We start from the raw sequence: 22,358 nt of genomic DNA on the forward strand, positions 1-22,358 counted from the left end.
TCAACCTTACCCCAGTCCCAAGGAAAAATAGAGTTTCGGACAGAGGTTAGGAAGCAAAGTGGATTAGCCCAAAATGGAGGGTGAGGTTAGAGAGACGCAGCTCAGCAAGCAGCCCAAGTGAGAGTGGTGCTGTTATCTATGTTTTGCTTTCCTTTTTACACATCTCAGCAAGGCTATGAGCGAAGTAGACATCACTCTTGTTTTCATTTCACAACCTATGATCTAGTCCTTCTCACCAAAACATTCTAGCTAGCTCAAACTAGCACAAAACCTCTCTGCTTAGATCAATGCTCATGCCTGCCTTATAAAACAGTACAACTACAACAATATTCAAGAGTCTTCAGATAAAAATCCTTCCTGTATTTGACAACCTGTAGATCACTAGAAACAACAGTAATGTCCTGATTCACTCTGTTACACTAATGTTTTCAGAAAATTACTAGCTATGTAACAATCTCCTGACTTCTTTGGTTTTTGTAATGAGGAAGTTTTCGAAGCTCAACATGCAAACACGTCAAAATACTATTTTAAAAATCAAGAAAAAACTTGAATAATGCTAATGGTCTTCAGAACTAGCAACATATTGAAGTCTGTTACCATCAGGGCTAAAAGACAATGCTTCTCTGAATCATCAGTTGTGAAAAGTTAACTCACCTCACCTTCCTAAAAACATTACTGCACAGCAAATCCACATTGCCTATCCAAATTTAAACAGAACTGGTATTAAGTACGAGCTGTAAGTAGTTCAAATTCTGAATCTATCTTAGAAAGCATCTCTGAAAAAAATGGCATGTTCCTAGTTTGAAAGCCTTTTTGGAATATTCTGGCACATTTGAGTTTTGCAGCAAAATCAAATTAAGGCTGCTGTTCTCAGCTTTACAAATGCTAAAGACTTCAAGCAGAATTAATAATTTATGTCCATATTTGGTCTCAACAAAACATAAAAGATCCATACCATTTCCATTTCCTTCACATTTTTCTTTTACACTAAAATCAAGAGGACTGTGTATACTTAATCAACAGGAGAAGGTCTGAGAACAATCAAGCTGAACAGATGTTTCATATTAGTAAAGTGTATAATCTTTTTTGTGGAGATACACAACTATCAAAAGACAGACTGCCTTTCAGATATCAGACTGAGTCCATAGTCTCATACATAGTCAACTGCACACTTACAACAGTGAAAAGAACAGTTCCACAGCAACAATCTATGCAATGCTGCATTCATAGTTATTCTTCACATTAGAACATCTGGTAGGTGATGTGACAGTGGGAGGCTGCCTGGGGTGTAGTGATCACGAGTTAGTGGAGTTTTCAATATGCAGGGAGGTAGGGAGGCACTACAACAAAACCTACACCTTGGACTTTCGGAGGGCAAACTTCAATTTGCTTAAGAAACTTATTTCCAAAGTCCCCTGGGCAGCAGTCCTTGAGAACAAAGGGGTCCAGGATAGTTGGACCTACTTTAAACAGGAGCTCTTGAAGGCACAGGAGCTGGCAGTTCCCATGTGCCGAAAGATGAGCCGGCGGGGAAGGCGAACAGCCTGGATGAGTAAACACCTCCTGAAGGAATTGGGGGAAAAAAAGAGGGTGTATCGCCTTTGGAAGGAGGGGAAGGCTTCTCCTGACGTGTTTAAGGAGGTAGCCAGACTATGCAGGAGAAAAATTAGAGAGGCTAAGGCCCAGCTAGAACTTAGGCTGGCCACTTCCATGAAAGAAAACAAAAAGCACTTTTATAAATTTATCAACGCTAAAAGGAAGGGCAAGAAGAGCCTCCACTCCTTACTGGACCAGGAGGGGAACACTGTAACTGATGACGAAGAAAAGGCTGAGGTCCTGAATGCCTTCTTCGCCTCAGTTTTTAACAGTAAGGAGGAAGGAGTTCAGGGCAAGTGGCCTCTTGAACTGGGGGATGGGGTCGGGGAGCAGTGTGTTCCCCTGGAAATTCATGAAGAATTAGTTCAGGACCTGCTGAGCCATCTGGACACCCACAAGTCCATGGGACCAGATGGGATCCATCCCAGGGTGCTGAGAGAGCTGGCAGATGAGCTGGCCAAGCCGCTCTCCATCATTTTCCAGCAGTCCTGGCTCACCGGAGAGGTCCCAGGAGACTGGAAAATGTTCAACGTGGTCCCCATCCACAAGAAGGGTCGGACGGAGGAACCTGGGAACTACAGATCCGTCAGCCTGACCTCAGTGCCAAGGAAACTGATGGAGCAGGTTATCTTGGGGGTGATAAGAGTGCACCTGAGGGATGGCAAAGAGCTCAGGTCCAGCCAGCATGGGTTTAGGAAGGGCAGATCCTGCCTCTCCAACCTGATCTCCTTCTATGATCAGGTGACCCGCTTGGTGGATGTGGGGAGGCCTGTGGATGTGGTCTATCTGCACTTCAGCAAGGCCTTTGACACTGTCCCCCACAGCAAACTGCTGGCTAAGCTGTCAGCCCATGGCTTGGATGGCAACACGCTATGCTGGGTTAGGAACTGGCTGGAGGGCCGGACCCAGAGAGTGGTGGTGAATGGTGCCACGTCCAGCTGGTGGCCAGTCACTAGCAGTGTCCCTCAGGGATCAGTACTGGGCTCCATCCTCTTTGACATCTTCATTGATGATCTGGAAGAGGGCATCGAGTCAGTCATCAGCAAGTTTGCAGATGACACTAATCTGGGGGCAGATGTGATTGAGTTGGAGGGCAGAAGGGCTCTGCAGCAGGACCTTGACCGCCTGGACAGATGGGCAGAGTCCAATGGGATAGGGTTCAATAGCTCCAAGTGCAGGGTGCTGCACTTTGGCCACAACAACCCCATGCAGAGATACAGGCTGGGGTCAGAGTGGCTGGAGAGCAGCCACAGAGGGATCTGGGGGTGCTGATTGATACCCGCCTGAACATGAGCCAGCAGTGTGCCCAGGTGGCCAAGAGAGCCGGTGGCATCCTAGCCTACATCACGAATGGTGTGGTCAGCAGGAGCAGGGAGGTCATTCTGCCCCTGTACTCTGCACTGGTTAGACCACACCTTGAGTACTGTGTTCAGTTCTGGGGCCCCCAGTTTAGGAGGGACATTGAGATGCTTGAGTGTGTCCAGAGAAGGGCGACGAGGCGGGTGAGAGACCTCGAGCACAAGCCCTCTGAGGAGAGGCTGAGGGAGCTGGGATTGTTTAGCCTGGAGAAGAAGAGGCTCAGGGGTGACCTTATTGCTGTCTACAACTACCTGAGGGGTGGATGTGGCCAGGAGGAGGTTGCTCTCTTCTCACAGGTGGCCAGCACCAGAACAAGAGGACACAGCCTCAGGCTGCGCCAGGGGAAATTTAGGCTTGAGGTGAGGAGAAAGTTCTTCACTGAGAGAGTCATTGGACACTGGAATGGGCTGCCCGGGGAGGTGGTGGAGTCGCCGTCCCTGGGGCAGTTCAAGGCAAGACTGGACGTGGCACTTGGTGCCATGGTCTAGCCTTGAGCTCTGTGGTAAAGGGTTGGACTTGATGATCTGTGAGGTCTCTTCCAACCCTGATGATACTGTGATACTGTAACTGTGTTAATTTTTTACTCTTTCCTTCAAAACATGAGCAGATATTTATGTCACCATCTGCTCAAAGAAAGAATGTAGCAGTAGGTCCACGAATCACAAGAATTCAAGACAGACAGTAAAAGTTTGCTTTACAGTTGTGTTCAGGCTGGAACATGACACAAATCACAAGAAAACAGCTTTATTAACTAGTCTTACCTTTCCAAATCTTATCTCATATTCATAGCTATGCTAAAAGACTTTCCAGATGACTGGGGCTTTAAACCTAGATCTGTAAATAAATGGTTTGTCAACAAAACCAGAAATATTTCCTCCAGGTGATACTGACTGATCTATAGTTTTCAGGTACACGTACCTGGTTTTCACGGAGTAGAGGGAGCATATCTATAACACGCACTATTTCAGTGTGGGTTCACCTTGAAAAATTATCAGTTCTTGTTAAAAATTAAATGAAATACACACTTACCCTTTATTATGACTGAATTATTATCTGAGTTGCCCAGTTTACAAATTGTTTACTTCCATGTACAAAATGTCACCAGGCAACAAGCTTTGTTTTCTCAACTTTGCAATAGCTACACTGAATTCTACAATATTTTAATTATTTCAAAATTAAAAAGATCAGCATCTTCCAAGGGTTTTGCTACTTCATCCACTTCCAGATTTTCAGATACACTCTACATAACTGCTGTGTGTATCTACAATATGTAAATCATGATATACAACAATGTCTTTTACTGTTTTTACATACATGAGTGACTTTTGAGTAACCTTAAAGGATTCTTTTATTAAGGAAACAAACACTTTGAAGTATTTTACTCATTTAACTTATTAAGATACTAAACTGCACAATATGCCCTTTAATTAGAACAGTTAAGGTTGTTACAGAAATACCTCTCCAGCTCCAGACAATGATACTCTTATAGCAATACACAACAACTCACATGCTCTTCAGCTGAATAAGGAAAAACTGTAGCTTCCCATTTCCATGTAAAACCTGAAAATCTTACTACATTTTAAAGGTTAGGTTATGTGTTGGGTTTTTTATGTGTTGTGGGTTATTTCCAGTTATTTGGGTTTTTTTCTCCCTCCCTGACTTTTCCCCCTTTTTTTTCATTTTTTTGAAAGACTGAGGAGAAATATTCCCTTTTATCTCTCAGACATCTGGCTGCTGAAACACATTTTCTAACTTAGAATGTAAATTTACCTGGATGGCTATCTGGCCACTTGGCAAACCCACCAACAAGGCGATCTTGAGTTGACAGGATGTAATTTCGGTTTTTCTCAAAGTTTGTATATTGGAATATGTTCAAGAGCTGAAAAGAAATTAGACCATTGCAGCAAAATGTTAAATTTTAGTGTATTTTTGAATACCAACAGTGTGTTTGTTTATGAGATAATCAGTAATACTAGACATAGCGCTAACCTAGTAAACATTCTTATACTGCATTTTTTCAAAATGAAAGACCTGTGTAAGTGAGCTGTGCATATTCATATTCATGTGCCAAACATGGAACTTTTTCCAGTAAATAAAGGACATGATGCTTAATGAAATCAAAACAAGTAAGTAATTAAGCTGTTCTGTACACTACCTTCAATGTTGCTCCTACCCAAAAGGAATAGCAAGTGTCTACAGGTTTGTTGGGTCGCCCATGGTAGCCATTCTGTTGTCTCATTATACACCATCTTCTTATTCTGTTGAGTTCTTTTTCTGAAAATGCTTCTTCCAGTTTACCCATCAAACACAGAGATGCAATACCACAAAACGTAGAGCCACCTGAGAAGAGAGATGTTTTTGCATTGTCTGAATACCTGGACTTTTGCTGAAGCCTGTATGATCTCAGTCACAACTTTAACTAGGATAATAATTGTGAAATCAAAACAAACGTATGAAAGTATTAAGGCTAAACTCCAATAAATACAACTAGTTTTGTATGGCATATGTGTTAATGGGGGAAAAAAGCCTCAACCCTATTCTTACACAAATAAATCAAATTTAATTCTTTTATAAACCTGACAGCCTCCCAACACTGCACAATTTAAGTAACACAGCAGTCCAGAAATAAGGAAATGACAATGTGAAAATTTATTCATATGTAATGTAAAAAAGAAAGCTACTGAGATTCCAGCAGACTGAAGCAGAGATGCCAAAGGCAGTCTCAGACACAGTCCTGCAGAGGATATAAACAGAGAGAAGTGTCTGATGAGGAGAAAGACAAAAAATAAGGGGAAAAATACATAAAAAAGCTAATACTGTGACAAAAATGCTGGACTCTCATGGCTGTAATAAACATAAGTTACTCTTCTAAGGATTTTTTTTGCTGCATAGTAAAATTTAGAATCAGAAAAAAGACTTGTGATCTTTGTGCATCATAGAAATAACTTTTAAAAGTGAATTGAAATTCATTCTGTTTGCTGATATGATAAAGTTACAGCCTGGGAATGACCATAAGCAAGCTGCTGACACAAGACTTGGGGCTCAAAAGTTCTTCATAATACAGGCACTATATCTTTATACTATCCAGGAACTCAAAGATTACTTTCATTCTGATGCTGAAATGCAGCAGGAGAAGGATGCTGGAAAGTAATGCTATCTATTATCACAAGCATGAGAAAGTAACTTAGTTATGTAATATTTTTTTAATATGTAAGAACATAATTTAAGTTTTTCAATCTTACACATCCTGTTGGATGAACACAGATGGAAACATACAAATGTACAATACTAAGAGAAAGGTAATAAACACTTTACAGTTTTAGTATCACTCACATAAAAATCAGTTATTGTTGTGGAGGGCCTGTAGGTCTGAAAGCAGGCTTATTTATGCCTTGCCCTGCCTGGACATGTCTCTCTGCCTGCACCAGGGGTAAACGAGCACAAAGGGGCACAACAGACCTGGTGCCATAAAGTCAGTTGCCCAGGACACCTGACTGTGTAAGCCCCCACACACCCAGCTCGTGCCTGCCTAGTGCTAGATCCACGTGATTCCCGTATTTGGAGTCCACGCCTGTGGCATTTGCCTAGTATGGTGAGGTTTGGCTGACTGCCAACCTGATTGGTCACTCTGGTGGCCAATGGGCTATTACTTCTCGGCCCACATTTAATAAATAGGGGTACACAGGCTCATGTGTTTGCTCCCCCACATTGCATGCTTGCCTACCTGCATTCAATCAGCCTGAGTAGCCAGCGTTAGACCCGTGCTCAGACTGCACGGCATGCCTCTGTACCTGAGATCCTGCCTACATATCCCTGGAGAGAATATCCAAAAGAATCTAGCAGCATAAGGTCAGAGACTGTCACTTCCCCTGAAGCCAGAGGATTCCAGCCTCAAAGTCCACAGGCAGAGACCCTGACGAATTGGACACTAGGCATAGGCTGTGAGGTAGCCCTGGAGAGTGATTACCGATTAATCAGAATTGAATAAATACTTCGGTGCCTCTGTAATTTCTGTTACCTCTGCCATAGAGCAGAAGAACAGCTTTCAGCCCACTCTGCTGGGCAAATAGTATATAGACCCCAAGCGGCATTGAGCCGCAGGGAAAAATACTCTGTTTAATAGTTCGAATGTATGTTAGTTGTTATAATAGTTAATGTTTGATACATATTCCCATGTCTTCATAACCATGTAGAACAAATATTGATATTGAAGTTCAGTGGTTGGGGGGGCGAGAGTTGAAAATATTGCAGTTAATAAATATATATATATTTTATAAATATCCTCTTGCATTAATTTCTCCCCTCCATCACAATTGCCGTAGGTGGTAGAATATCCCTCCGCAACAGTAAGTTTCTCTGTCACAAGGAGAGGACTACTTAAAACATACAGAAACATTTTCCTTAAAAATATTTTGAGAATTTCTATCTTTGCAACAGCCAACTTTTTACAAAAATTAACTGCTGCTTCACGATTTGAGCCCCCCATGAATGCTGTAATCTGTCAGAGAGAATGTTTCTAGATTTTACCCATAGCTGTTGAAATTGCAGGATACCAGGTGTATTGCACGAAATCTCTTGCAGGTAAATCCATAGTAGCAATAGTACATGTGGAAAATGTTTATTCTGTCAACAAGGTATGATCACTGCAGCCAACATTTTCAGCATAATAATCATAAGGGAAGATTACTAAAAATGATATATCAAGAGCCCATCTGGCCTGGTATTAAGATGGCACTATGGAAAGAACACAGACTGTACTGAAGCTTGGTTTGGATTTCCTCCTCCTAATCCTGCATCCTTAAAATCAGAGAAGGAAAGGAATGACACACCATACATCCCTTAAAGCATTTTCAATCTCAGTCTTAAAAACAAGTGTAAAACTCTTTAACATTCTTACCATGAGATTCCAGTCCAGCTCCTTGTGCCAGCCCATTATCGTAAGACTGAAAAAACAAAAAAACCCACACCACAGGCCAGTTTATCACATGACTTTCATCGACATTGTAGCTTTTCAGTTTACTAGTAAAATCATCAGACCATAATCACAAATTAACCTGATGAAATTCTTTATCTACATCTCAAAAAGCTCTTGGCAGAAAGCAGTTAATATATAAGACTTGTTTCAATGCTGGCAGCTTTTATAACTTTAATATGAGTTCAGTTTAGTTGTGAATGTATGTTACAAGTCTGAAAATGCATAAACATGTCTTTACCAAAAAAGGGGAAGCATTTGACATAGATAACCATTTAATAAAAAATAAACACATGTCAATTATTTTGTCTTTCTAAAAAGAAAAAAACCCACTATTTAATTTAAAAAACAAACAAATAAAAAGATAAATTACCTCTGTCTCTAACCCCAAAATCTACTTAGCACACAAAAAGGTGAAATGTGAGGTACAACTGTGTGTACAATACTCAAGTATAAGAACTTAGTAAGGTGCAAGAAAACCAGGTGAGAACATCAGGTTTTAATAAAGCAAAGACAAAAGGCATGGGAGGAGAGGAAACTAGAAGTGACAACAAAGCATAAGATTGGAGTACATGTTACTTATCCTATAAAATATTACAGTTGAAAATAACGTTAACAATACTGAAAAGTCACAGTAAGTGAAAGAAAAGGAGAAACTTCGAGTCTGATGAGCAAGTTTATTACAAGCAATCTACAGTATCTAGGTGATACTGTATATGTTTTTATTAAATCATTTTGTATAAGAAATTATCCACAAAATGGATAATTGTGTATTTTACATTAATTCATAGAATACTTAATAAATTATCACTAAATAAATATGAAACTATTTAACAGACACAAAAAGGAAGTTTGATTTTTAATTACACAGATCCAATACATCTTCTATATTAACTGCTCAATTAATGATTGGTTCACTACTTGATCAGACACTTAGGAAGCCATTTTGCTATTTTTTTCCCTCCAGGTTCTGACTACGAATTTCCAGTATTCTCTCCAGTAGATACAGGACATCTTGACAGACCACAAACAACTCCCCTCCTAACCAAAGAGCTAACAAGAGCTAACGTCTTTAAGAATGACGTCTTTTAAAAGCTGACATTGAAAGAAAATAATCAAACATACGCATGGAAACTATTAAAACTACAACTTGAGTTACTGATGCAACTTGCAGCAACTAAAATGACCAATATTTAATATGTACTCTTCAAGCAGAAGTCTGACTTTCCAGAGTCTGAATCAGGCAATTTTAAGTAAAACTTACAAATATCTGAATGTTAGAACAGTGTAAACTCCTTGCACTGACTGTGAGAGTGCAATGCAAATGCACTCCATACTCCACAGACCTATCAATTGATAAGCAAAAAGCAGGCTGCTTAGTAAAGTTCTGGCAAAGCTAATAAACTCTATGAACTGTATCGGTAAGAGAAGGTGGTTTGCTTTATATATGTATAAAGTAAATAGCTCTGGAGAGAAGCTGTTAATTGTGCATCCTAGACAGTGTCAGGCTGTACAATTAGCTTGTAATTTTAATAGACAATAGCTGACCTTGGCTGACCTGACTAGTGCCTATTTACAGACAGCACCTGCTCCTGGGGGACTAGGAAGCATTAAAGAACAACTAGGTAACAATTTTTGCATCTGTCATTTTGAAAAGACCTATGAAACTATATGCAAGAGACTCCAGGTTACTAAAACATAAAGACTGCATAATTAAACATTACTTCTCAGGAAATGTGTAAATCCAGTTGGGTACAATGTTAATTTAAGTCTAAAAGTTTCTTAATTGTACCAGCACCTGCATTTCAAGGAGTCCGCTGTACTTGAAGCAACAGATACTAGGAGCTTCTTATGATAACTCCACTTTAAGAACAAAACTCATTGCAAATCAAGCAATGCTGCAAAAAAAGCGCTTCAGAGTCTGTGGAAATGAACTGAAATGTTAGCATCTTAGTGTCTGTTTTTTGATGATGATAAAAACTGCATGATTTGAGCCTATTTTACTGACAATAAAACTGACTGAGAATTATTTTTCTCATCAATATTGTATAAATTTTACTCAAGTGTTAACAAGAGGACTATACAGCATTCTGTATGAAGATTCAATACTATTGAACAGTTACCCTTCTGAATAAGGCAATGCCATTGTTTCACATTCCAAGGCTGTTCTTGACATGCCTAACTACACAAACCCACTCTCTCCTTCATCTGTACTGAACTCAATTATATCTATCGCAGTTCTTACACTGCATCATTAGAGAGTGTGAATTCTACAGAATAAACTAAAAAAATCCAGAAACGAATTACAAAGATTACTTTGTTTAACCAGCCATGTTACTTTCCATCCAGATTAGTTGCAATTCACATGTTTGGTGTTAGAATAACTGAAAAAAAAAAAGTTCATTTCTAAGTGATGACATACAACACTAAAATAAAACCACAACAACTGAGCAAGGCAATCTTTTGTTTTATAATGGAAGTATCAGCATGAGGTAACAGTAGCAAAACAGCAAGAAGAATTTGCAAGAAAATCTATAGCAATATTCACTGTATGACTAGCAACAAGAAAATACAAAATCAAAACTCATACAGAATTTACTTCAAATTGCAATACATACATACACATGTGTGTTATTTTTAGCACCATCTACAGCATCTAACAGGAGAAAACAGATTAACATTCTTGGATATCGTATTTCAGGTTAATTTTATTTAAGAAATACTTTGATCATATGCTAGGTAATTGAACTGTAACCTACTTCAAGAAAAGTCATGGCAAGAGATGAATGGGAAGAAGGAACAGTCAGCACTATATAAAGCCTACTCCTTGAACACTTGAGGTACCAGAGTTGAAGGTACCTGAAGGTATGACCAAGAAGGATGCAAAGACTGTGTATTGACCTAGAAGTGCCAGACACTTTGCAAATGAGTTAATGTGTTGAAGTGCTAGTTTGAACAAGCAGTACATCCTCATAGAACCCCCTCAAAGACAAGTGTACGCAGGCACACCAACTCTACAGTAAATTAAGAGTATATTAATACTTTTAAAAATAAATCCTACTGAACATATTGTATAGTCATCTACCAATTCACACTAAGTCTGGACAAGAATACACCATACTAAGGTAACTGCTACCTACAGAGTATTGTTTACATATCTTTAAGTTCTGAGTCTTTGTGACAGGACACAATGTCTTCTGGACTTCAGCCATGCCCAGATTCCAGTTATACTTCACTGGTCAATTCAAGTTTTACTATGAGTCATTCCAAGATATGTTGTTCTGTTCAGGCTTCAGGTTTGGTTTTTTTTCAAGTGGAATCAATTTTCCCAATTGCAACATTAAAAATTATAATTGTAGTCAAAGATTAATGCTAAGGCTCTAGAACTAAACTATAAAATTGGTTCAAGATTACAGTAAACAGTGACTATCCAGTGTCATTTCAAAGGTCCAAACTTTCAGAAAAACCTCCACTTGCCTGCTCTACCAAAGGCCTCATATGATGGTCTTTAGTTATCTTAAAGTAATTGCTTCATGCCCACTTCCTATTTTCAGTGCTACCTGTAGTTCTGTCACATTCTACTTACTATAATTTCAAGAATTAAGAGTCCCACTATATTAAATAGCTCTTCTACACAATCTGGTTCATATCTATGACAATTCAACTCTAGTTTCTTTGTACCCCTCCTAGTTTTACTGTACCTTTAGGGAACCAAAGCTGCACTCAACTGTACAAAATGGTAGCAAATACGTGATGTCACATATAGAACACTTCAGTGAAGATTTTGCCCTTTGGTTTTGCTCTCTTTTTAAAAATAATTAATTCTCCTACTGTATCTCTGCTAAGCTATCTGATTAAAGACCAATCTTGGTAGTCACAAAGGTCCAGCAAGGGTCAGATGAAGAAGAATCCTCCTGACCTAACTAGTGAAAAGTGAGCATCCTGAGTCCCTAGACTGTGAAAGGAGAACAGATAAATTTGTCCCTGGGTGAAACCCCAAAGGGATTAATCTGTGACACTGTCACCATGGAAAACCATGCTAAGGTGGGGTACAGGTGTTCTCAAAGGACCAGTAGTAAGAAAGGGAAAGACCAAACAAGGAAGAAAAAAAAAAAAAAAAAGGTGCTAGCATGAACAGACTGCTGGCTCCTATGCTTGTAAGACTCTTTTCTGCCCTTCACCACCTCTGTCCACTTAGGACTACAGCAGCGTGCCAGGAAGCTTCTTGCAATGGATAGTACAAATGTTTATTTGTCCAACTACCTCACTTAAAAATAAACACACGTTAAAAAACAATTTGGTCTGAAGCACAAGATTAAGTCTTTTTTAGACATGTTTCTTAGTTTTATAAATTAATGGCAGCAATTATCAAATTTGTGATGGTTTATGGCTTTGTGAACCAGCAAATTTTACTATGTATATTTAATTAAATTTAAGGAGCTGTATTTTTCAAGCTTACTCAGCTTCTCTGAAAAACATATTTTAGTCTTGGAATACAAAACTCGATTTAACAAATTAAGCATCATGAAAAAAATCCTCAGAACTCTTTTGCTCCAACCAACTAAGATAATCTGCACAGACAGAAAATTTTTATATGCTGAAATCTCCTTTCATTACAAATGTTTAATAAAAACATGAAGTTCATGACTGGAAACACTGAAGCTTGAATTAATATTAATCATCAATTTTTCAGTTGTTTCTTTTTGTAATATAAAGAGTAGGACTAAAGCTTACTGAAGTATGAGAATTTTATTGATGCACTGTTTTATTTATGCACACTTTTCTACATTATAGGAACATTGGGACCCAGATGTAAAAACAATTTTTCATTTTAAATCAAAATTCAAAGAAATGATCATATTTAATTTGCAGTGTACAAATAAAGAATAGAACTACCTTGCTGATACACATATTACACCAAAAATACTAGTGCAAGGAACAAAAAGGGTGGTTTTTTTTCATTTTCAACTTGCTGAAATAGGAACAGAAAATAAAGAAATTACCCAATTTCAATCTGGACAGAGAGATTTTAATCATAGTTAAGAAACAAAGCTAGTAACTTTAAAATGTAGTGAGAAATAACACTTTGTGAATACTCACCATACTTCTTCTTATGTAATCTATAGCTTTTTTCACGTTGATGCCAGACCAGTTATCAAGCATGTAGCAGATACAGGAAGCACAGTACACAAACCGCATATCATTCTCACTTCCTTCCAGCACTGCACAGAAGCTGAAACACATATTTCTGTTATGATACTCTACTTTGCCCTAGTGAGACCACATTGGAATACTGTGTCAAATTTTGGGCTCCCCAGTTCAAGAGAAACAGGGACTTGCTGGAAAGAGTCCAGTGAAGGACCACAAGGATGACTGGGAGCACTTTAGTATCTCCCACAAAGAGAGACTGAGAAACCTGGGGCTGATTAGTCTGGAGAAGACTGAGAGCAGATCTGATCAATGTGTGTAAATATTTAAGGGGTGGGTGTCAAGTGGATGGGGCCAATCTCTTTTTGAAAGTCTGCAGTAGTAAGACAAGGAGCAATAGCTACCAATTGGAACACAGAAGGTTTCATCTCAACATGAGGAAAAACTTCTTTACAGTGAGGGTGACAGAGCACTGTAACAGGCTGCCCAGAGAGGTTGTGAAATCTTCTTCTCTCAACTTTTAAAACTTGCCTGGATGCATTTCTGTGTGAACTACCCTAGCGGATCCTATTTTGGAAGGGAGGTTGGACTTGATCTCTGGAGGTCCCTTTCAATCTCTAAGGTTTGTGATTCTGTGATACACAGTATAGCCTGTTCACCAGAAAATGTAACAAGCAATTGAAGGAATAGCATATTTTTTTTATTTTAAAAGTGTTCACCTAAATATAACCCAAGGATATGTTGGATTTTGTTTTTAGAATAGAACTACTAACATTTAGGGCCCTGAAAAACATTATTTCCAGCCATGTAATGGTCTTTCTTTATTCAAAGACATTAATGCTTAGAGTCTTTCTCTCTTCACAGTATATACTGATGAATGAACTACCACTTTAACACTGACTCTTTTGGGAAGAGTTCTTTGCCTTCCTAGAAATCTTACTAGCTCACAAGGCTTTCTTTCCTGACTTTGATTTGAGAATCAGTTTCCCATGCATACGTAATTGTTTTCACTACTCTTTATAATACAAATGGTGAAAATTATCTCCAACTCTGTTTCCAAGCTCTGTGAATATTCTAAAGTTGTATCTCAGAGACAAAAAATATGTCTCTGCTAGGGAACTGACAGTCATCTTGTACTCAGTGTTGAAGAGATCACATCTTGAGTGCTGTGCTCAATTTGGGGCTCCACACTACAAGAAGGACATTGAGGTTCTAGAGCATGATCCAAGGGCAGCAAATATGAAGAAGGGTCAAGAGAACAAGTTTTATGACCAGATCAGGGAACTGTGTTGGTCAGTCTGGAGAAAAGAAGGCTTATCACTCTACAATTATCTGGAAGAGATTATATTGAGGTGATTATAGTCAGTCTTTTTCCCCAAGTAATAAGAGATGAGAGGAAATGGCCTCAAGTAGCAAGAAGTGAAGTTTAAATTAGACATTATGGAAAACTTCTTCACTAAAAGGGTCATTAGACATTAGAACATGTTGCTCAGGGAAATGGTGAAGTCACTATTCCTGGAGGTATTTAAAAGATGCGTAGATGTGGTGCTTAAGGACACTAGTGCTAGGGACTTGACAGTGTTGGAATAAGTTGGTCTTGATAATCACAGAATTACAGAATTAATCAGGTTGTAAAGGACCTTTGATATCGAGTCCAACCTAACACCTTCTAATTAACTAAAATATGGCATCAAGTGCCCCATCCAGTCTCCTTTTAAAGAACTCCAAGGACAGTGACTCCACCACCTCCCCAGGCAGCCCATTCCAATGGCAAATCACTCTCTCTGTGAAGAACTTCTTCCTAACATCCAGCCTAAACCTCCCCTGCAGCAGCTTGAGACTGTGTCCTCTTGTTCTTACACTGAGTGCTTGTGAGAAGGGACCAACCCCCATCCGGCTACAGCCTCCCTTCAGGTAGTTGTAGAGAGCAATAATGTCTCTCCTGAACCTCCTCTTCTCCAGGCTGAATAATCCCAGCTCTGTCAGCCTCTCCTTATAGGGTATGTGCTCCAGCCCCCTCACCAGTCCTGCTGACCTTCTCTGGATATGGTCAAGCACCTCAACATCTTTCTTAAATTGAGGGGCCCAGAACTGGACACAGTACTCTAGGTGTGGCCTGACCAGTGCTGAATACAGGGGCAGAATGACTTCACTGGTCCTGCTGGCCACACTGTGCATTACACAGGCCATGATGCCACTGGCCTTCTTGGCCACCTGGGCACACTGCTGCCTCATGTTCAGTTGGCTGTCAACCAGTATCCCCCCCCCCCCTTCTCTTCCTGGCTTTTCTCCAGCCACTCTGTCCCCAGCCTGTAGCGCTGCTTGGGTTTGTTGTGGCCAAAGTGCAGAGCATGGCACTTGGACTTGTTAAAACTCATGGCATTGGACTGCTGCCATCTGTCCAGCCTGTGTAGGTGCCTCTGCAGAGCCCTCCTACTACCCTCCAACAGATCAGCACTTGCTCTCAACTTGGTGTCGTCTGCAAACTTCTGACTGTGGACTCAATCCCCTCATCCAGATCATCCTATACACTCTGTCCAGGTCCCTCTGCTACCTCATGTTCAGATTCTTGAGGTCCATTCCATCCTGGTTTATCTATGAATTTTTAATATGGTTATATCATGTGATGCTTTAGCATACAGATTGAGAACATGGTCCTGCATTTTGTATTCCTTGATGAAGATTACCAGCTATCCCCTACAAAACAAAGAGTGCTTTGGCAGGAGCCAGTCTATAGTGTGATTGATGTTTTCACACCTTTCAGCAACACTCTTACCGCTCCGAAGGCACAAACATGGGAAGGCCAGATAACACCTTGCCCAGGTGGAAGCAGAAAGTGAGCTCAGTGAAGGAAAGACCTTTTTCTGATGTTACCCTAATATAAACGTACTAGTCTTCTAAAGGTGTGGAGACACAAACAAATAGTAATTGCAATTACATTATCTCTTTACATTATGAGTGAACGTGTGTATCTTAATCTCTGTCTTAGCTGAATGTGATTTGAAGTATCTGGCTGATGCACAGTGCGTTTGTCACTTGCGGGTGGGGAGATTGTAAACCAAAGTACTGGCACATATTAAGAAGTATCCTGATTTCCCATTATCCTGTACCATAACTGGAGATCAATAGCATTCACCCCTTGTGTGAGTCACCCAGAGCAAGACCTGGTGCTATATGGGTTATGAAAGATGAAAGTATCTCCCAGTAAATGTTGTACGAGATAGTGGTATTCACTGAGTTGTAGAGGGAGTGTGCTAAGTGATCAAAATACACTAATTAGCTCTTTGTACCAAACTGAGATATGTCAGGTAACAAGTCATAGAACAAACGGTTAAAAGGTTTATATTGTCAGAAGTAACTGTTTTAATTTTGGGTTAGGGTTTTAGTACCTGTTTCTGTTCATTACATAAACAGCCTTCATTATGGGAGCTTTAAACTAGGTTTGAGGGAGGAAGAGGATGAAACCAGGCTCTCCAGAAAGGAAGCTGAGAGTGCTAAGCCAGACTCAGGGGTGAAATAAGCAGCCCAGATGAAGCGCATGTATACTAATGCATGCAGTATGGGTAAAAAACAGGATGACCTGAAGCCTTAGCACAATAGGAAAGTTATGATGTAGTTGCCATCACAGAAACACGGCGGGATGAATCTAATGACTGGAGCACTGCAGTGGATTGATACAGGCTTTTCAGTAAAGACAGGAGAGGGAGAACGAGTGGAGGTGTGGCCCTGTATATTAGTGAAACTCTTGACACCATGGAGCTTGAGATTAGTGATAAACAGATTGAGTGTCTGTATGTAAAAATCAGAGGGCAGACCAATAAGACTGACATACTAGTTGGAGTCTCTTAGAGGCCATTCAACCAGGAAGAGAAGAGGGGGTTATTCTATAAACAGCTGCAGGATGTCTCAAGATCACCAGCCACTGTCCTTGTAGGCGACTTTAACCTGCTAAACATCTGCTGTGAAATTAACACAGCAGAGAAGAGGCAGTCTAGAAAGTTTTAACGGTGTATGAAGGATAGCTTCTTGACACAGCTGGTGTGCTAGCCTACTAGAGGTGAGGCTTGCTCAGCCTGTTGTTTATAAATACAGAGGGGCTGGTGGGAGATGTGGTCATCAGAGGCTCTCTGGAGTGCAGTGATCATGAAATAATGAAGTTTTCAATACGCAGTGAAGCTGCGAGGGGCATCAGCAGAACATCCACATAGGATTTCTGGAGGGCAGACTTCAGCTCATTCAAGGAACTAACTCAGGGGGTACTTTGGGAAAAGCCCTTAAAAACAAAATGTTCCAGGAAGGTTGAACCTATTTCAAGAAAGAAAGAAATCTTGAAGGTGCAGGAACACACTGTCCTGATGTGCCAAAAGATGAGCTGATGGGAAAGACAGCTGGCCTGGATAGGCAAGGGACTTTTGAAGGAACTAAGGGGAAAAAGGAGGGTGTATCATCTTTGGAAAGAGAAGCAGGTAACCCAGGAAAATTCTAAGGATGTTCCTAGGTCATACAGGAAGAAAATCTGAGAGGCAAAAGTCTAGTTAGAACTTAGACTGGCCACTTCTGTAAATGATTAGTAACTGTCCCTGGAGTTCTTTAAAACGAGACTGGATGAGGCAACTGGTGCCATGGTTTAGTGAATTAGAAAGTGTTAGGTAATAGGTTGGACTGGATGATCTCAAAGGTCTTTTCCAACCTGTTTGATTCTGTGATCATGTAGTCGAACCTTTCATGGCAAGAAGGTAGTTTAAATGAGATGGCCCTTGAAACTGTCTAATGTAGGGGAATCCACCATCTCCCTCAGGGAATTTATTCCAATGATTAATAGTTCAAATAGTGAAAAAAAAAAATTCTGGCATCCACTCCCAATCTCCTCAGTAGCAACTTGTACTCATTATCTTTTGTCTTTGCCATGTGACTCCTGGAAGAAGGGAGTCTCCCTTCTCATGACAGCCACCTCCACATAGCTTCTTACTGTTACCAGGTAAGACAAGAAGGAACCACCACAAGATGTTAATAGGTTGGGAGCAACTGCTTCCTTTCAGATATACTTTTAAACCAAATATATCCCAACATAAGAGGAATGCTTGGAGCAATGGCATAGGAATCCTCATATGCTTGAAGGAACAGCAAACTACACAAACCCACAAATATATGGCACACATGTCTGTTTACAAACATTAGGCCTGTAGTGATACAACAAGGAGCAATGGTTTTCAATTACAGAAGAGTAAACTTAGGTTGTGTGTTAGGAACAAGTACTTTACCATGCAGATGATGGAACACTGGAACAGGCTGCCCAGTGACGTAGTTGAGGCCACATCCCTGGAGATATTCAAGGTCAGGCTTGACAAGGGTCTGAGCAACCTGATCTAGTGGAGGATGTGCTTGTTTGCTGCAAGCACCTTTGGAGGGCCCTTCCAAACCAAACTGTTCTATGATTAGGACTCAGCCCATTAAGATCAGTCTGCTATTATAAATAACAGAAAACTACACACCATGTAGTTCATACTGACAACTTAGGTCCTAAACATCCTAGAGATCCACGTTTTCCTCTTTTCTTTTCACAAACAAGTAGCACTACATTTTAATTGCTGTGTAACAAAAGATACGTCTTCATTATACAAAACTGGGTGAAATGAAAGATAATTCCTTCAGGAACATTTCTGTAACCATGTATTTCTTAAATGGGCTAGTTTGAGGCTAATTGGAATATTTTACTGAGAGAAATTAAATCCTTAGTGGTGAGAAGAAAAAAAAACCAACAGTAACCTATATCCCTCATTCACATGCTGAGAAACACAACTAGTCAAAATATAGATAAGACACCCTATTCTCACACACTACTCAGCTATCAGTTCAGTTCTGTTCCTTCTTTTCTGGTGGTATGGTCTCTGTGGTTGCCTCTGCCTTAACTCTTTAATCTGACCCAACCCTTTTTCCTCTCACCTCCTTGTTTTTTTTTTTTTTTTCTCTTTTTTTAAGATATAGGTGGGTTGATCTGGTTATTTCTGAAGGGAGGGACAGAGGGGACAGGAGGGCAGAGGAAGTTTGGGTCAGGAGCCTCCTGGGGTCTCTGATTTTCTGGGAGGGGCATTGTGTTTCTGTATTACTTTTAACTTGTATATAACTGTATATATATGCTTGTAAATCGTGCTAAGCTGTAAATATTGTTTCATTCCTTAACTTCCAGCTGGCTGAGTCTAGTCAGTCACTGTGTGTGTGTGGGAGGCAAGTAACTCCCAAACCTTCACATTAAAGTACTCTTGCAAATTTGCCATTCAGTAAGATTTAACAACATAAACACATCATGTGCACTTGAGAAGTTTTCATTAGCTACCAGCTTCGGCTTGTATTAAAAAAAGAGCAAACAAAGACACCAACCAATGCATATCAAGGAGTATATACCATCTATTAAAAAATGCATGCGAAAATGACAGTTCTCACAATGAGGTTTAGTAATATTATACTTATCACAAGTAATATATGGGCAAAGCAATTATGTGTATTTTTCTTCTGTATCCCTCAAAACTAAATTAACTCCATCTTTCCACAAGGCAAACATTATCAGAGAAACGTTCTAGGGCCCTGCAAAAAGAGATTATAACCACAGAAAACCTCTCTTGTATAAAGGAGAAAGAAGAAAAAAAAATACTGCCCTCAATATATAAATCAATTTATTATCTTTCCATTAACTAGAAATATCTATGGTTGCAAGCAAATACCACCATTCTCCAATAAAAAGTACAATAAATAGGTATATGTTCTATGACTGGTAATGAGCACTCAAACTATTTTCGAATAGAATGAAAATATGACATAGCTACTTTCATAAAAAATGTGTTTCTTACATTTCATTCCATGTATTGGTTTTCTATTAACCTTCCCGTGAGTTGCAGAACACAAGATATCTTTTACCTGCCATCCTCAAGTTGCAGAGCTCTCAGTCCTGCCAGTAAGGCATCTTTATTTACTCGACTCAAATCATCTCCAAGAATAACCAGACATGATAGACCTGTGTAAGTCATTGCTATGTGTCCACTATCATAGGGATGAGGTATACCTGGACCCTAGAAAAATGAGGAAATTTTTAAAATATTGAAACATCTTAAGACCTTATATTACAGTTCATCATTCATTCAAAAAATATTGAGAAGTGAACAATAAATACATGTATAGGATCTTTTCCATTAACTCATTACAGTTAAATGGAAAGCTCCACTGGAAAATATGAGCTGGATTCCAAGACACTGCACAGCTTTGCTACCCTTGTAAATAGTCAGTAGGAATCTATGGAAAAATACCTTTGACAAGAGTGTTTTTTATGCAAGAATACAGCAAAAACATGGGATGTGCTCAACTGTACCTAAGTTTATCCTGAAACACCACTGGGCATTAGCTTCCTGGCAGCTGGATAAGCACTACTAAATCTCTGGGGGTCCTTTCAACAAAGACTGTAAAATTTAACTGTAAAGTGGTTTGAACCTGACCCCAGGTCCTCCCGAATCCTCCCTGGGGGGAGGATCTGAACCTGACCCCAGGTGTAGTGCTTAGCCCACTCCCACTTCCTGTCTAGCCCCCTCCTATAAAAACAGAGGAACTTCCTGTTTCTTTCCCTTTTTTGCCTCCATACCTGCTAGCACCACCCATGTTCATGCTGCTGCTCCTGTTTTACCACGTGGCCATCCTTCCACATGGTGGACAAACCCTTCTTGATTCTACCTTCTTCTATTGACAGCAATCTGGTTGTATGTATATTATTTGTATCTTGTTTTCCTTCCCTGTACCTCTTAGTAACTCCTCTACCTAAAATACCTTTTATTTATTGTTACAGGGTTTTTTTTAAACTTTAACTTCCAAATCAAAGTAAAACTATTTACTTGGGTGTTTTACCCCTTTTCTTCTCTACTTCTAATTCCTTTTTTGATAAAGGGGGGTGGGGAGGGGAAGGCATCTTATTATTGTATTGGGTCTGTTTGCTATATTTTTAATCTCTGGGAAATTTAAGATAGAAACACTACACTAATGATCTGAAAACAGAAAGCAGTGTAAAGGATTACAAGTAATCTGTCAATTGAAGTAACACCTAATTAGCTTCTCATCTACTTTAATCTCTACTCTTAAACAATAATCAGAGGCTAAACAATGCATTTACATAGCAAATAATGTTAATTGAGGAGCTACACTGAGAGAAAAAATGTGACTAATCACATGATACAAATTACAATAATGGGCAACAGATTGATACAACTGTGCTTAAATCATTTTTCATTCTAATATATTATAAGCACATCCTGGACCATTGTACCTCATGAAAACAGAAACCACATCACAATGGAAAAAACTGGAAAACAACTATTTTAAACAGGATGAAAGCTATTTCATTACCGAGTAGCACACACGAGCAATTTTTAACATCATTTTACTAACATTATTGCCTAGTCAATTACCACTGTTATTTTGCAATTAATCCTAAGAATGCATGCAAAAAGCAGTATAAGCCCAACTTTAAGTTATGCTATGTATAAATGGTATTTTCAGACAAGTTATGCTTATGTCCAAAGACAAAAAATCTTTGCTTTTATTAAGAAACTAGGAGAAATATATTTATTACTCACTAGACAGCAAGAGATTGATTCACCCTAGGGAATTAAAAAGAGCTGGGAAAGGGAAGCAGAAAACAAAGTGAAAGTGGCTGCAGCCACTTCCTAGATTAGAGAAACAAGGGAGCAAACCAGACCGCCTCTCCCTATTTCCCATCCTGGACTCTGTTGAGAAAGGGGCACTAATCTCAACAGCTCTCACAAGTACTGTTGAGCTGACAGTGCCTTCACCTTTTCTGCACATCCTCCAAGGAGACAGGACTGTGAAAGGTATAAGACTTCTGTATGTCATCTGAGCCAATGGGCTCACCTAGGGACAGGTGCCTATAATCATGTTTAGATGGCTTTTCAGCATCTACAAGGATGCAGACTCCCAACAATTAAGCAACCTGTGCCAGTACTTCGTCACCCTCACCATGAAAAAAAGTTTTTTCTGATGTTCAGAGGAAGCCTCTTGTGTCCTACTGCATGCCTATTCCACCAATTCTGCCACTGGGTATCACTGACTAGAGAACTCCTCAGGGCCTTCTCTTCTCGAAGCTAAATATTCGGATCTCTCAGCCTCTCCTTGTAGGAGAGGTACATGAGCCCCAGACTTCCCCATAGGGTACGTCCCAGATAGAGGACAGATGTTTCATGAAAGCTTAGAAAGCTACTGCAGTAATGAAACACAGTGTTCTAACTTG

General features: G+C 39.7%; 1 protein-coding gene across 1 annotated transcript in view; it reads right to left on the reverse strand.

Annotated features, from left to right (window-relative positions):
• The window catches only part of PGGT1B (protein geranylgeranyltransferase type I subunit beta), a 75,856-nt gene that overhangs the window by 15,711 nt on the left and 37,787 nt on the right, over nucleotides 1–22,358 (reverse strand). Inside the window, 5 exon segments of the mRNA XM_064140090.1 lie at nucleotides 4,726–4,834; nucleotides 5,111–5,295; nucleotides 7,853–7,898; nucleotides 13,028–13,160; nucleotides 19,988–20,139. Of these exon segments, the coding sequence (XP_063996160.1) occupies nucleotides 4,726–4,834; nucleotides 5,111–5,295; nucleotides 7,853–7,898; nucleotides 13,028–13,160; nucleotides 19,988–20,139 (625 nt within the window).

The sequence above is a fragment of the Pogoniulus pusillus genome, chromosome Z, assembly GCF_015220805.1.
Source record: "Pogoniulus pusillus isolate bPogPus1 chromosome Z, bPogPus1.pri, whole genome shotgun sequence".
NCBI classification, from domain to species: domain Eukaryota; kingdom Metazoa; phylum Chordata; class Aves; order Piciformes; family Lybiidae; genus Pogoniulus; species Pogoniulus pusillus.